This window comes from Pantherophis guttatus, chromosome 4, assembly GCF_059756535.1.
Source record: "Pantherophis guttatus breed Tessera chromosome 4, ASM5975653v1, whole genome shotgun sequence".
NCBI lineage: Eukaryota > Metazoa > Chordata > Lepidosauria > Squamata > Colubridae > Pantherophis > Pantherophis guttatus.
This window is the reverse complement of record NC_142066.1, coordinates 60,270,502-60,287,588: the sequence shown is the minus strand read 5'-3', so window position 1 is coordinate 60,287,588 and position 17,087 is coordinate 60,270,502. Positions and strand designations below refer to the sequence as shown.

At 38.5% G+C, this 17,087-nt stretch overlaps 1 protein-coding gene across 6 annotated transcripts in view; it reads left to right on the top strand.

The window, feature by feature from the left end:
* The window catches only part of TANC2 (tetratricopeptide repeat, ankyrin repeat and coiled-coil containing 2), a 376,797-nt gene that overhangs the window by 40,139 nt on the left and 319,571 nt on the right, over positions 1-17,087 (top strand). For 4 of the 6 annotated variants that reach the window (XM_034416164.3, XM_034416167.3, XM_034416168.3 and 1 more), the window contains exon 2: positions 7,792-7,890. In XM_034416164.3, coding sequence (XP_034272055.1) covers positions 7,824-7,890 — 67 coding nt within the window. In that variant the 5' untranslated portion in view covers positions 7,792-7,823. Of the gene's footprint in view, positions 1-7,791; positions 7,891-16,291; positions 16,419-17,087 lie in introns of those variants that run through there. The other 2 variants (XM_087892284.1, XM_034416170.3) reach the window with 2 other exon arrangements.

The following is a 17,087-nucleotide window of genomic DNA, read 5'->3' as shown; positions in this document are numbered from 1 at the left end:
TTTTTTTTTAAAAAAGAAATGTCCATGTTCCAATTATACAAGGCATATTACTGAACAAGAATATAGTTTTTAATCCTTCATGACAGCCAAATATACTAATGATCTTAAAGTTCCATGTCAGCACAGAATCTTTTCCACCCTTCCAAGGAGCTCAGTTTGCACCTGCACTTAACATTAACTTGGCTATGGTCTGTGCTCAACTAGATTTTGGAGTTCAGTTGGGTTTTTATGGACCATTCATTCCCCCAGAAAGGATTTAAACCTAATTTGTAAGGCCTGTTTCTAAGCTTCCCTTTGTATTCTATGACTTTGGTTTACTTACAATCAAATCATTTCCAATTGGTCTGACTGCTCTAATCTAGATCAATAATTTAAATTCTTCCTGGAGCCAGGCACTTCACAAGAAATTAAAATCTTGCGGCTTTTTATAGACATGTTTATATCCATTAGAGGTCATGAATGTGCACTTGTTAATCTTCAGCACTGTGTGACATGAGGATCTAAACAGATTTGTCAGTTTTGCTCAGAAATATGTTCTTGAGTTGCTCTACTCCTCTATCTACCTTATTAGGTACCATGGTTGTATAATAATCCCCAAATTCAGAAGGTCTTTACCTTTGGCCAGTTTTACAGTCTCCCAATAACTTCCTGAGGGGAGATATTAAAATATCCATTGCAGCCTGTGTTGAAGGAACAATTGAAATGCTTATGTTATGCAGTATTGTACTGCTTGTAATAGAATTGCATTTCTATTTTAAATTTGCATATGTTTTATGTTTGTAACAAACCATTCAGTTATTCTTTCAGTGAGCACACTTAAATCTATTCTTATATATTATGTTTGGAATAGACGTTTTCAAAGGAGTTTTTCTCTTTAGATCAGTGTTACCTATGCAGGAAATTGAATGTACCCAGAGATATTTATTTATTAGATAATTTATTCATTGTAAATTTATTATTTATAAATATCCAGAGATAATTTATTTATTAGATACCAGTTTGATATAATGGTTAAGGTACTGGCCTAGAAACCAGGAGACTGTTTAGTTCTAGGTCTTCCTTAACATGAGTCTGATATCTGATTTTGAATCTGTCACTCTTTCAGAATCCAATTCACTTCACAGGTCTTGTGGGAAAAACAGGAGGCAGGAATATTAAGTATGTTTGCCACTTGAATTGTCCAAATTGAAAACATGTTGGAATAAAAATAAAATTAGAACTAAAAACCCCACATTCTTTTGTTATTAAAGTTCTAGGAAGACCTGACACACATATAAATAGTCTTCAACATGTTTGTTTGATTTGTTCATTTATAATATCCTGAATTTATTATTTTTATAAACAATTCAAGGCAGCAAACATATTTCCTTCTATTTTGCCCACAACTAGAAGCCTGTGAGGTGAGTTGTGCTGAGAGAGGGTGATTGGCCCAAGGTCACCCGGCTAGCTTTCTCGGCTTAGGCCTGTTTTGAACTTACAGCCTCCCAGTTTGTGGTACCTTAACAATTAGACCAAACTGGCTCAATTGAGCTAATTATGGCTCAAACCACAATTAAGACTAGAATCTTAGTTGTTGAGTAAAGTGGATGTTTCACGATATGTTACATAACTGCTTCTCTCAATGTCCACAGTCCCAGCACTCCTAATTTCAGTTGTCTCAAGTTATCTCAAGTGGGTGGAGTCAGGGGTGGGTTCTACTTACCTTTACTACCGGTTCGCAAAGGGGCCACATGCACGCTTCTGTGCATGCCCAGAAGCGTCCTGATGATATCGGGGTCAATGGGCGGAGAACCGGTCCAAACCAGGGACAACCCACCACTGGATGGAGTCCAAGCTAAAGAGTGCTTCAGGGCAATGGGGAAGGATAAACCATGTGTGAGTTTGGGGTGCTGTAAACAAGCCTCTTTGCTCTGGGGCTGAAAGTAATTCTGACTGAAATCCAAGTAGGATTGAAATCCTTTATGGCTGAAAATTGTGTTTGGATTTTGGCAGGAAGGATTTTCAACCTCAGAGCAGAAAGGCTTATCGGAAGCAGAGTGCCCCAGAATAGAATATCAGAGCAGGTTATTTCGCTATAATTTATCTTTGGGTTTTAATCTGTGCAAAAACTTAATAACTCTGATGGCTTGTGATTTGTTCTCATTTATTTCTAGTTTATCTTCAAAAATGATCTGAAAAGATTAAAGATAAATTCAAGGATTTTTAAGGCCAGTCTTTGAACTCTGGTGTTAAAAATCCTCCTTGACTGAAAATACTGCTTGAATTTCTATTGGGAGGATTTTTACTTTGCTACTCTCTACTCTCTGGGACTATAAAATTCTCCGTGACTGAAAATGCTGCTTAAATATCAGAACAGATTTTTTTTTCAGCCAGCCCCCAGAGAGTAGAGAGGTGCCACCTCTTGACAGGTGGCAGTCACTTGTGGCCTTCCTTCCTCTCATTCTCATTAACTTTTTACTTTTTTGTTATTTTTAAAATTATTATTATTTTATTATACACCTCTCAGAGTTCCTCTCTGGGGGAGATGAGCAGGTAAAAAATGTGAAATAAAGTAAAATAAAATAATAATAAAAACTAAATAAAAAATAATAAAATAAAATAAAATAATAAAGTAAAATGCTAATAATAAAAATAATAAAGTAAAAAGCTAGCTAGCTTAGCTTTCTGAAGAAGCCAGCAGGAAAAATAGCAAATGGCAATGACATGATTACTGGGTGCTTGGCAACCAGTCATAAGTACAAACAAATTTCCAATTGCATAGATCAAACTATGTGACCACAAAGGACCCTGCAACAACTATAACTTTAGGAATGATCATAAGTCCATTCAGCACATTCGTAACTTTGAATGTTTACTGAATTATTGGTCGTAAGTCAAAAGCTACCTTTACAAATGTTCTGTTGGAAAACTAATAACCAATTAAACAGCATTGATGGAAAAGTTCGGTGCTAATTCTTATGATTGGACATATATAAATAAATACTTCTATCAACAAATCTGTAAAAGGAGATATATCTTAAATTATACATATAGAAGTTTTAAATCTGTAGGACTTTTTTTTGCTGAACAAAAGAACTTGCAGTGCTGTTTACATATTTCACATGGAATATTATAGACAAATGGCTATCTTACCTGCTTTCACAGAAGAATTCTTGATGCCTTAACCACTAAAAATCAGTGTTTCCTAGTAATATAATATTACTAGAATTTTGAATTATTTTTTTCATTTGAAAAATCAAAGTAGATGGAACATTTATCACTTTAAGAGCATAGAACCATGATGGCAAACCTATGGCATGCGTGCTACAGGTGGCACGTGTAGCCATATCAGTCAGCACACCAGCTCAGCTCTGGCGTGCATGCACACGCTGGCCAGCTGATTTTCGGGTCTTCTGGGTCTACCAGAAGTAGGGAAACAGGCTGTTTTCTGGAGGGCCTGGGGATGGGGTGGGGAAGGACCATTTTTCTTTCTTACCTGGTTTCAGATCCTCTCTATGCATCTGCGGAGGGCGAAAACAGCCTTTCCCACCCACTCAAAGGAAAGGGAGGCCTGAAAGGGCCCATTTCCCAACTCCCGGTGGGACAGGAAGTGACGTTTTTTGCTGTCCCTAGCTTCACAGACTCCTAGAGAGGCTTTGGAGGCTGGGGACAGCAAAAAACATCACTTCCTGTCCCACCGGGAGTTAGGAAATGGGCCCTTTCAGGCATCCGGAGGGCTCTGAGGGAGTGGGAAAGGCTGTTTTTGCCCTTCCCAGATGTATAGAGAGGATCTGGAGCCAGGTAAGAAAGAAAAATGGGCCTACCAGGTCATTGTGTGCCAGGAGCGGGAAGGGGGGTTGCGCGTGCATTTGCAGGGGGATGCATAAATAATGGGTGTGGGCACGCGCATGCGCGAACCTCCCCCACCCTTCCCTCTCCTGGCACATGATGGCAAAAAGGTTAGCCATCACTGGCATAGAATTTATAACTTATGAAGCAGGATGTAACATTTAGATATTTGGTGTATTTATGAAATCGGATGTTATTTGACTCTTAGGGGTTGTTCCTCATTGGGATTTTTATGCTGCTGCTCTAAAATTCAAATTGTATTTAATTTTCTGCTTCACATCTCTGATTGTGGCATTTTGCAATAAGTGTAAGAAGTTGCTTATTTCCCAGGCTGTAGCACAGGAGTAAGGTGAGGGAAAAGGCTAATCATTAGGGATCAGATGAAAAGGACAGCAAAAGAATAATGTTATTTGCAATTTTATAGTAGTTATTTAATTCATATTTCATAGAATGATTCTTAAATGCACATTGCCAGCTTTTCTATTGAAAAACTTGAAAAAAATCAAAGGAAAAGAAAACATGTTTTATTTTTTTTTTCTCCAATATTATTACTGCCCAGCACATCTACCTTTCTTTAACATTACACTATAGATCAGGGCCATCAACCTTTCGGACCTCAGGGACCACTAAATTCATAATTTTAAATCCTGTGGACCACTAATATGATCTGCTTAATGACTGGCTGGGTGGGCGTGGCTAGGTGGGCATGTGACTGGTTGGGCATGCCAACTTTATGTCACTCATGTCGAGGGGCGCCTCTCTGGGCTCTACTCGCCCTTCCCCTCCCAGCCACTTCTCCCCTGCCTGCCGGGGCTCCTTAGGGCCGCAACAGGAAGCAATTATTGGAGCTAAGCAGCCACCATGAGAAAGAGTTGACAAAAGAGCTGGCTCAGTTCAAATTGGATCTGTCCAAGAAGGAGGCTCAGCAGAAGCACCTCACTCAGGACTACGAGCATAGGCTTTGCAAGCAAAGGGAAGACCTGCGGGAGTGCAAGGCCAGGTACCGGCACCTGGAGACTCAGCGGGCTGAGATGGTCAGCCAGTTCCAGTCCCACTGGAACAAAGCTCTCCGGCTCTTTGCCACCAGTGGCACTTCCCTTCAGCCTTCGCCCAAAGCCCTGCACTAAGAGGCTGAAACAGACCCGAAGTCGGAATTTCTGCCCCCCTCTGCCCCGCACAAAAAGACCCTGAAGGGAAGACTCTCTGCAGTAACACAAGTGTTCATTGCACGTATCCGGCCCAGGGGCCATAGTTTGAGGACTCCTGATTTAGTGCAGTATAAAAAATGCAAATAATTTTTCTGCAGATGACCAAAATTTTCTTGCGGACCACCAGTGGTCCACAGACCATCTGTTGGTGACCGCTGCTATAGATTGCTAATCTTAGGTAAAACTAATCTTTCTATAACTAAAAAAGTTCATATATATATATATATATGTATGTATGTAGGTCTTTGGTTGTTCGGGTTTTCTCCCGCGTAAAATTGGAGGTGTCTTGGCAACGTTTCGACGAAGTCTCATTCGTGCTCCTAGAAGCACGAAGCCGAGAACACCAGCCTGAAGATGACGAATGAGACTTCGTCGAGTCTGGTAGATGGTGTGTCCCAGAAGAAAACACACACAAACCGCTATCTGCACGCACTCTCATACCACCACCCAGCACAGATCAACTCCGTAGTCAAGACACTCATCTCCAGAACAAAACGCTTAGCTGACGAACAACACCTAAAAACCGAACTACACACTCTCACTAATGTACTAACATCCAATGGATTCCAAAGAAATAAGATCACCAACCTAATCCAAAAAGAAACCCCCACTAAAATCCAAGACAGAGAACAAGAAAATGGCAAAGCCCTCCTCCCATACATAAAAGGCACCACAGACAGAATCAGCAAGATCCTCCACAAACACAACATCAAGACAGCATTCTGCACAAACCGAAAAATATCCACCATCCTAAGAAACCCCAAAGACAAAATTGAGTTAGAAAATCAAGGAGTATATGAAATCCCTTGCACCGCCTGCCCCACCACATACATCGGACAAACCAACAGAAGAATAAGTGCACGCATTGAAGAACACAAGAACTCAGTTAGAAAAGAGGAACCAACTTCTTCCCTGGTCCAACACCTCAAAGCCACAGGACATGATATTGACTTTAAAAAGACCAGACCTATCGCCAAAACTGAACACTTCAACAACAGAATAATCAGAGAAGCCATCGAGATAGAAAAACGTCCACACAGCATGAATAAATGAGATGATACCTCCCGCCTGCCAGCCACTTGGAAACCCGCCCTTATTGACAAATGAGTCCCTAACACAAAGATTGACACCAGACCCACACACACGAGAGCCACACAGGATGTAACCACCACACATCCATGCAGAAAGCAGACTCAAACCCACACTGATGATCAAGCACGACCACGGACCAGAAGCCAGACCAAAGCTGCATCATTAGCCACTTTAAACCCCTCCAATCCATACATGAAACAGACTGACACCCAACATAAAGAGATGGCACGGCCACGAACACGAAGCCAAACAACAGCAACACAGCTCACCAGCTCAAATCCCCCTGCTACTCAGACTAATCCGAGCACAACCAAGCTCCCACCTAAACAGAACACACACCCATCCAATCAGAGCACAGCCAAACCCCCAACCAATCAGAACACACCTCCACCCAATCAGAACACAGCCAAGCTCCCACCCAATCAGTTCACACCCCCACTGGCAGTTAAAAGGAAGAAACAGCTGCGATCACACACATTGCTCCTAGAAGCATGAAGCCGAGAACACCAGCCTGAAGATGACGAATGAGACTTCGTCGAAACGTTGCCAAGACACCTCCAATTTTACGTGGGAGAAAACCCGAATAACCAAAGACCTACATAATTCAAAATTGCCTGGAGAAGTCCCTGTAGTTTTTTTGGCAAGGTTTTTCAGAAATGGTTTGCCATTACCTCCTTCCTAAGGCTAAGAAATTGTGACTAACCCAAAGTCACCTAGCTGGCTTTGTGCCTAGCGTCTGAGTAGAACTCACAATCTCCTGGTTTCTAGCCTGATGATACTTAACTATTAAATCAAATTGATTCTCTGTGTATAACGTACTTATTTTATTTATCATAGTCTACATACAAAGAATAGCAAGCTCTTATACCTGGAGATAGTATAATGGCATGTTATTTCTCTATAATTTATCTTTGGCTTGTAATCTGTACAAAATCGTACTCTGTTACTCCTATGGCTTTTGATTCTTCATTTATTTCTTCACAAATGGTTGGAAAATATTAAAGGTAAATCTAATGCATATATTGATGTTCTTGTATTTTCAAGTTGCATAACATTTCATAACACATTCAAAGGTAATGTAATATTGAAGAAATGTTCGTTCATTTGGTTAGTGTTCATTTGAAGTATATCAGTTGGTAAGCATTCATTGAAGTATATTAGTAAATGAGGTACCTAACATGGGTCCTTTTGAATTACTGTAAATCACTTCACACTTTAGTTCCACTAGCTCATTTTTAGTTTCAATAGCTCATCTATAGAAGATCTTTCACCACTGGTCATTTTCTGTTTATATAGGTTTGGCGCTCCTGACTACCTATGTAAGACAAGAGTTGTCTGCAATAAAACTCTAGATTGTGTTAACAGCATGGAGATAACTTGCCAGTTTTACCTAATTTGAAGAATCCAATCATGTCCCAAACTATTAAACAGATGAGGTAGAACAGAACCCAGAAATATCTAAGTATTGTCAGCCATGCTTGGAAGATAGAAAATCTCTTATATAAGACTTCATTCAAAAACAAAGGGATTTTTAAATGTTGGAATTTGGATGTTACCTTATTAATGTAAATAGCTGTTATAAAGATTTGTATCTCAATTTTACTTCTTGTTGATAATTACCAAAACTCAGTTAATGGATACATTTAATTCTTTTTTTATATAGCTTCTTGGTCCTGCTGATAGAACAGAACAACCATGTTTCGGAACAGTCTCAAGATGCTTCTTACAGGTGGTAAATCAAACCGTAAGAACAGATCCAGTGGTAAGTAAAAGGAGTGTCTTGATGCTGTACAATCATCTTAATCCAAGGAATGAAACTACTTCTAAGGTAGACCTCATAGTAGCATTGCTGCTCTTGAAATAATGCTTGCTTTGCTATTTGTTCATTCATTCATTCATTCATTCATTCATTCATTCATTCATTCATTCATTCATTCATGTGCTGCCTCAGTCACTGCCTCAATTACTAAAATATACCTAAAATATGTAGGTGGCTTATATATTTGGCTTAAAATAATTATAAAAACATTAGGATTATCAAAACAGATAATTAAATATAACCATATGTTGGAAATAATAACTAACTTAAAAGGACTAAAATGAATAAGTCATTAAACATTTGGTGGAAGAACCAAGTTCTTCCTTACCAATGACCTGGTAAGGGTCATTGTTCTATAAGACAGACACTGCTACAGAGAAGGGATAGCTCCTAGGTCAAACAAGGTGACAGTGCTTTATAGCTGGGATCTGATGTATAACAACTTTACCAGATTTTACAGCTTGAATAGAAATTATAGAAGAAAGATGAGATAATCAGATCCTAAGTTATAAAGGATATTATAGGTGACAATCAGTACTTTGAATTGTAATCAGAATTCTTCTACTACCTGTCCAGGTCATAGAGCAGAGATGCTACATGGGCAAAATGAGGAACATAATTGCTTGTAATGCTGCATTCTGGAATGATTGTAGCTTCTGGGTGTTCTTTGAGAGTAGCCAAGTGGAATGTGACTAGAGCATATGTGGTTGTAGAAGTTCCTCTCAATCCTGGAAAGGACATAATTTTCATATAAAATGCATTTGTGCAAAAACTCTCCTAGTCCTGTCTGCTACTTGATCATTGAGTAGGAGTCAAAACTTCAGAAAAACATATATATTTTATTTAGGGAACTGATACACATCAAGAGCTGAAGATGGTAAATTCTTGGTTTGACATTTCCTTGAATTTAGAGAACTCTAGAATCTAGGGTTGAGACTCAGCCTGTACTTTCTCAGGAGGGATGATATGATACACAGCTGACAATGTTAATATCTCCAAGAACTTTATTCACTTCCTCAAAGCTCATGAATTCTTCCTACATAATAGGGCAAGATCCCTCTCCATTTAATGTAAAGGGAACTATCCAGCCAGAGTCCAATTTCAAATTAATCTGAGTAACTTTATCCATCAGATTCTTATACTATTCCTCAATGTGCCGGTTAAGTTTTCCTTCTGTCTATTAATACCATAAGTTGTTTCAGAAAGAGCTTTGGGATTGTGATATGCAAAGGCAATAAGAGCAGATAAACAATTTTATCTTGCTATTCTTATCACTACTATGAAGGTCTTAATATGGAATTGTGTTCAATCAGTCTCTTTCATTGTCTTTCCCAGCACCATTCTAGGCATGTCTCTATTCTGATGTCTCATTTCCTAGAGCTGTTCATAAAACCAAGAATTCCACCAGGATCAGTGTTAACATAACCGGCTCAGAATTGAAGGACTCTGACACTGAGGAGTTTACTCTGGATGTACCAGGCATCAGGAAGCAGTAAACAATTTAGCACCTGAGGCTGACCCTGCCAGGTATCATCAGAAGTAGGGCTAGGCAGTTGATGAAGACCAGGATCTTGGGTGATTGTCCATGCTATTCTCCATGCCAAACAGGTCAAAGTTCCTTGCCTGGCATCTCAGCCTTTATTGGCTACCACTTAACAGAGGCTTTACATAAGACTAACTCCTTTGGTACAGCCATTCTATCTGAAGCTTTGTACCCTTTGCCTTCCAAAATTCTATCGCTGTGAAACTGGACTGGCTGATGACCTAGATATAAAATCTAAGCCTATGAACTACGAACTGATAATACTTCTGCCCATCGCTTTGGATCTCCCTGTTTGGAAATTATTTGTAAGCAAACTGATGTGTTCTTGGAATTCTGTTGACGTGCTTGCAAGCACACACTGTCTTCTACTGCCTGTACTTGCTTTATCCAGAAGTAAAGCCTTAGCAACCTAACATCTGTGTTTGCCTATGGTTGGCCTGGAACAGGATAAGCATTTAAAGAAAGGCCACCTATTGCAATCCTATTGATTGCTGCTAATACTCACTCCAAAGATTGATCAGGGTTTCAGATCCATCAAAGAATCCGAAAGCTCCTGATCATTTGAAAACCATCAAGCATCCAGGGTGGAGTTATCTAATAGCTCCCATTTCCTTGCAGGGGACAGCAGCACCAGAAAACTCCAAAGTAATCAGAAAGTGGTCTGACCATAAGAGGGAATAGATTATAATGGTCTTAGCTCTTAGAACACTTTGCATTTTCCTGAAATAAAAACCAGATCAGTCTTGCGGCCTTTGATATATTTTGAGTGCTCAATAATCTGGGACATGTCCACATGTGGCCATTTTAATATAGGCCCAGAAGCCATCTAGGGTGAATAATAGATAGGAAGAAAGAAGCTAAAATAATTATAAAACATTAGACATGTTTTCATATGACAATTTTAAAATTTTCTCTCTTGGTTGCAGATCCATTAATATATTAAGAAATCAAGTTTAAGTAGGTCTTCTTATGCACACAAATTTGGAAGTAGAATATCTTGCATTCAATATAATTTACTTCTTGCTAAGGTCAGCAGCCTTTATTATTCCCTTGGTAAGTGGGCAGCTGCTGTCAAAAATAAAGTAACATAAAATAAAATAAAATGCTTCAAAATTGTAGCAATATGAAATGCTGGAAGTTTATAATATTTTTGTCAGTGTCACCTGAACTGTCTCAATATTCTTGACAAAAATAGTTAAATCTCATTAGATTGGGTTATTTTAGTTTTGCAGAACATTTTTATCTTACTTTGGCCTCCCAGGGCCATCTAGGGAGGTTTGCTCAAGGAATGTATAGAGTGAAGAATTTAGTCAAGAGTTATGTTGTAATTTAGTTTCTTAATATTTCTATACGTTTCTGTTTTTCATTTGGTGAAACTAGTATTCTAGATGAACAAATTGCAATGAAGTTAAATTTTGAATTAACCTAACATTATATAGTATTTGTTTGGCTTATGCAATAACCTGTAGCCTATCTAAACTGTAATTAAAATTTACCAAAATGTGTAAAGTGCAATGTAGTGGAGCAGGAGGATTTGTTACAATTGAAAATTGATTTATTGCTACAAAAGCAGGTTTTTTGCTAGAATATAAATCCTGCAAATTGTGACTTGACATTTTGAAGTTAGATGTACAGCATTTCTGATGCAGAATATTTTGGAAGATTGGTACTTTAAATGTATCCAGTCTATTTTGAATTTGGATGCTAAGTTTACAGTCCCCTATGGATATGGATTGTGTAGCTCATATTGTGTTTGAGTTTGGATTTCACTTAAATAGTACCCAAAAATATATTCACCAGAGATAATATTTGAAGCTGAGAGAGAATCTTGATGGTGGTGAAGTGCAGAATAATGTTCTAAACCTCAAGTTGATTTTTAAAGGAAGATAAAGTTGTATAACATTTCTCTTCTTTCTGAACTTCTAACACTTATTATAAAGTCCACATTTTTCCTACTTGACTGTACCTTTTAGAGTTACCTCCATTATATAATATGTTTCAATCAAGAATAGTATTTTCCTTTTAATGGTCACATATCTTTGTTAGCTTTGCTAGAGTTAGACACAATTGAACAGGGGAAACATTTACCTTTTTAAAAAAATCTTTGCAAGCTACCAAATATTCACAAAAGATGTGGATCCCAATCTTGGCAATTATGCCTACTTAATATTTTAGTTGTATCTAAAATTATTGTGAGACTTTTCATGTAGGACATAAACATTCTGTCTTTCTAAAATTTAAATTCTTTGTAGCATTTCCCAAACAAAGCAACCAAGATCAGCTGTCTGGGTCAGTTGCCTGCTAAGAAAGCTTGCTAAGATATTTCAATATTTAGTGCTAAGGCCTTGTAATTCAACTTGACTGGGTTTATTATTTCAACAGTCTCATTATACACTGCTCAAAAAAACAAAGGGAACACAAGCAGAAGACATCCGAGATCTGAATGAATGAAGTAGCCTTATTAAATACTTTGTTCGTTACATACAGTAGTTTTGTGTTCCCTTTAGTTGTTTGAGCAGTGTATAACTGCTGTTGTTTGGACAGGTGTAGACTTCAATGGATAGTTTGGACTGTAGAAAAACAATTGTGACCAGCCTGCCTTCCATTGAGGATCTGTATACTGTATGAATCAGAAAGAGAGCTGAGAAAATATCTACAGACTCATCACATCCTGAATATAAACTATTTCAACTTCTCCACTCAGGATGCCGGTATAGGGTATTGTGTCCCAAAACAACTGGACACAAAAATAGTTTCTTCCTCATGTCATCACTCTGTAAAACACATAACTCTCACAGCCTAAAGATATTTACTTATGCCTAAAGATATTTACTTATGTAGCAGGCTGTATTGCTATTATCCTTATCATCATCTAATCTTTTTCTTCCCATTCTAACACTTAACTATGAGGAACACTTAACTCCCCCAACACTATTTGTATTCATAATTCTGTGCAGAAATAAAAATCAAAATGAACGCTCAGTGATAAAAGTGAAAATTAGGACAGTTAAAAGCCCCAGTATCTTATCATAGTTGTAATTTAGATGTAAATCTGGAGATTTGTCATTTCTGAAAAACATCTTTACTAATTTATAATATTCTTGAAATATCTTAAAAATATGAATCTAACACTCTGCTAAATACACCTTAGTAACACAATTCTTGCAAAGAAGCTCATTGGGGTTTTTAGCCATCTATTTATGTCACTATTAATTGAAGAAAGATAATTTGAAATATTTACGTCTACAAGTAGAGAAATTATTCTTGGATAATTGTTCTAGCATATTTAAAATGATTTAAACACTAAGCAAATCCCCAATTTTTACAAATTTTCATAAATAAATTAGAACTATGGGAAATGTAGACAGATTAGAATACAGAAAATCTGTTTCTTCTTCATCCAAACCCTCAGTTTCTGTGTCCCACTTGGCCTGTATTTGCTTGCTCCCCCATCGTTTTGTGATTGTGTAGGTTTGAATCTCACTGGAAACCTGAGGGGAGGAATGGATCTTTGTTTCTACCATTTGAAAGTTCTGTTTCCACCTAATAATGACTTTGGATGACTTTGTAACACCTGCTTGGCTATGGAAATTCTGTATCAAGCAGAGAGCCAACATACAGTGCATTCAGAAATTATTCAGACCCACTTCACTTTTTGTTATTGTGTCACTGTCAATTTTGATATGCTGCAGCCTGATTCTACAGTTGTTGAAATTCATTTTTTCTCATTAATCAACACTCAATACCCCATAATGACAAAGTGAAAACAAAAGTTTAGAAATTCTGTAAATTTATTGCAAAAACCCCCCCAAAACAAATATCACATTGACATAAGTATTCAGACCCTTTGCAACAACATTTGAAATTTAGCTCCAGTGCCTCCTATTTCTCTTGATCATTGCTGACAGATTTCTACATCTTCATTGGAGTTGACCTGTGGTAAATTACTGTATTTTTCAGAGTATAAGACGCATCTTTTTCCCCCCAAAAAGAGAGTGAAAATCTGGGTGTGTCTTATACTCCAAATGTAGTCTCGCTCAGCTTATCAAATGGAGGTTTCGGAGGCTGAAAAAATCATCAGAAACGAAGCTTCAGAAAAGAAGCCCCCAAACAGAGCTTCAGAAAAAAAGCCCCCAAAAAGAGTTTCAGAAAAGAAGCCCCCAAACAGAGCTTCAGAAAAAAAGCCTCCAAAAAGAGCTTCAGAAAAGAAGCCCCCAAACAGAGCTTCAGAAACTTTTTTTTCTGAAGCTCTGTTTTGGAGGCTTTCAGAGGTAGGAAAAAATGTTTTTGCTGAAATGGAGTTTCAGAAGTTTCAGAGGCAGCAAAAAAAAGGCACAGAGCTTACAACCAAGGAACCTGTTGCTAAAATTCACCTCTGGGAACAGCTGATAGGGGGTATTCCGATCCACCTGCCAATCAGCTTTTTTCTTATTTTCCTCCCCAAAAACTAAGGTGCGTCTTATACTCCGGTGCATCTTATACTCCGAAAAATACGATAAATTGATTGGACATGATTTGGAAAGGCACACCTCTCTATAGAAGGCCTCAAAGCTGACAATGCATACTGTAGCACAGCAAAAGCCATGATGTCAAAAGAACTACCTGCAGAGCTCAGAGATAGGATTATAGCAAGGCTATAGGATTATAGCAGATCTGGGGAATATAGCAAGGCTATAGGATTATAGCAGATCTGGGGAAGGCTACCATAAAATTTCTGCTGCACTGAAGGTTCCTAAGAGCACAGTGGTCCCAATAATTCTCAAATGGAAGAAGTTTGATATAACCAGGATCTTCTAAGAGCTGGTGTCCCAGTCAAACAGTAATCGGGAGAGAAGTGCCTTAGTAAGAGAAGAGACCAAGAACCTGATAGTCCCTCTGCCTGAGCTCCAGAGGTCCTATGTGGAGATGTGACAAAGTTCCAGAAGGACAACCATCACTGCAGCCCTCCACCGATCTGGGTTTAATGGCAGAGTGGCTAGATGAAAGCTTCTCCTCAGTGCAAAACACATGAAAACCCGCTTGGAGTTTGCACCAAAAAAAAAAAAAAAAAAATCCGAAAGACACTCAGACTGTGAGGAACAAGATTCTCTGGTCTGATGAAACCAAGGTTGAACCAGTGGCCTCAATTTTAAATGTTATGTCTGGAGGAAATCAGGCACCGCTCATAACCTGCCTAATGTCATCTTAGTAGCTGAGCCAGAGCCCTGACTTGGACCCTATTGAACATCTCTGGAAGGACCTGAAAATGGCTGTCCACAGATGGTTGTGATCAAACCTGACTGAGTTTGAGAGGATTTGCAAGGAAAAATGTCAGAAAATCCTCCAATCCAGTGTGCAGAGCTTGTTGTGCCATACTCTTTCTGACTCGAGGCTGCAATTGCTGTCAAAGGTAGCAGACAAAGTACTGAATGAAGAGTCTGAATACTTATGCCAAAATGATATTTCACTTTCTTTTTTTCTTTTACATAAATTTACAGACATTTCTAAAATCTGTTTTTGTTTTGTCATTATGGGGTAGAGTCAGTGGTGGGTTCCTCCCAGTTCGGCCCAGTTCTACCGAACCGGTTCTGGGCCACCCCCGCCGCCCACCCATCCCCGCGTTATTACCTTTTATTTGCCCCCACCCCCAATCTTGCTGCTTCCTGAGTCCCAGCTGATGGCTAGAGGGAAAAAAACTGTTTAAACTCTTGCCGCGGGGCTTCAAAGGGCCGCCCTACAGCTGATCAGTGTTAAAAGAAAACAAATGAGTAGACCGGTGCCTGAAAAAATACATGAGTAGATCAGTGCCTGCAAAAATACACGAGTAGATCAGTGCCTGCAAAAATACATGAGTAGACCAGTGCCTGAAAAAATAAATGGGTAGATCGGTACAGCCTGATAGACCAGTACCTCTGCTAAATCCGAAATAATTGTCACATGACCATCAAGCCACGCCCACAGAACCGGTAGTAAAAAAATTTAGAACCCACCCCTGGGTAGAGTGTAGATTAATGAGAAAAATAAATAAATTTCAGCCTGTAGAATCAGGCTGTCACATAACAAACTTGACAAAAGTGAAGGAGGTTTGAATACTTTCTGAATGCACTGTAAGTAGATACTGACTAATTATTCTATTAGTCTTCTCTAATTATTCAGGATCTTCATTTGTATGATGACTTAGATCAGAATAGGCCAATCTTCCGTATCTTTTATTCTCTTGTGCTTCTGAAGTTGACTGTTGTGCCTTAACCTTTTCTGCGTACATAATCTTAAAATGTTGTAGTAATATGCTGGAGGTATATAATTTATAATTTAAATTATATAATTTATAATTTGGCATATACTCATGCTGGCCACCTGACCATAGAAACATCTTCTGAAAATGCTGGTTCCATTGGCTATGGAATACAGATCAGCAATATCCCATACAATTGGACATGACTGGACATATAATCTTTATATAATCTAACATGTCAGAAAACCTTGTTCTTCTTTATTGGGAGCAAATTTTGAATAATTCAGAAGAAGAAATGGTTGTTGCTCCTTATTGCTTGCAGCTTGTATAAAGAAATTTTTGGAAACTAGGCAATAGGTCATTCAGGGCTAAGCAGTATGTTTACCTTTTGTCTGATCATTCTGATCAGTTGATGTACCTGCTTTTTGTTGATGTACTGCTTCTCACTTCCGTGTTTTGCATAATTGTGGTGATTTAGGCCTGACTTTGAGTGTAAGTGAAATAAGTGAATAAAGTGTCTTATCTCCTATTGGGTATTACTGCCATGAATTTTTACTCTTTTCTAAGCTTACTCTTTCACTCCCCAGACTGAGGCTAGCCTCTGCATATCAATAAAGGAAATACAGCACCAGTGTTGCTAAAAAACTACATAAGGACAACTTGCATTTTTCTCAAGAAGTTTCGTTCTTAAAATCATTAACGGCAAGTTTAAAGGTTAGTGCAATTATATTGTGTTTGCAGTGACTGAATAACCATACAGTCTGTCTCAGATCACTGTAATATATTTGACATCATAGCAATTGAGTAAGAGAATGGATAATGGCCTCTTTGTTAGGCCAGTTACCATGCTTCATCTTATTTACAGTTATCAGTAGCAGAACTCTCCTTGGCTGGACGAAACATGAATTTCCACTTACTTCAGTAGTATATTTAGCCCAAGTGGTTGTAATACCACTTTTGTAAACGAGCACATCTTATGAGAACATTTCCCAATACCTTCTGTCAGTGATGGGTTGTTCCCGGTTCTTTAGAACCAGTAGTAAAAGTGGCGGGAGGCTCCACCCAGACATCATAATTGATGATCTGCGCATGCGCAGAAGCGTGCATGCACACGCAAGCAAAGCGAGAGTGCACGCACACTCCCGCTGCAAACCGGTAGTAAAGGTAAGTAGAACCTACCCCTGCCTTCTGTATTCATTGTTCAGTCTCTGTGACATTGACCTTTTCAGCTGTTCTGTCTCTGTGACAATGGCTATTTACAGTAGCTATTTCGTTGGCATTCAAGTTCCTTCTACTATATTACATACTGCTCAAAGAGGCACTTAAGCTAATTCAATTTCTTTATTCCCTGCTTATGGTTGCTTATAAACTATGCAGTTAATA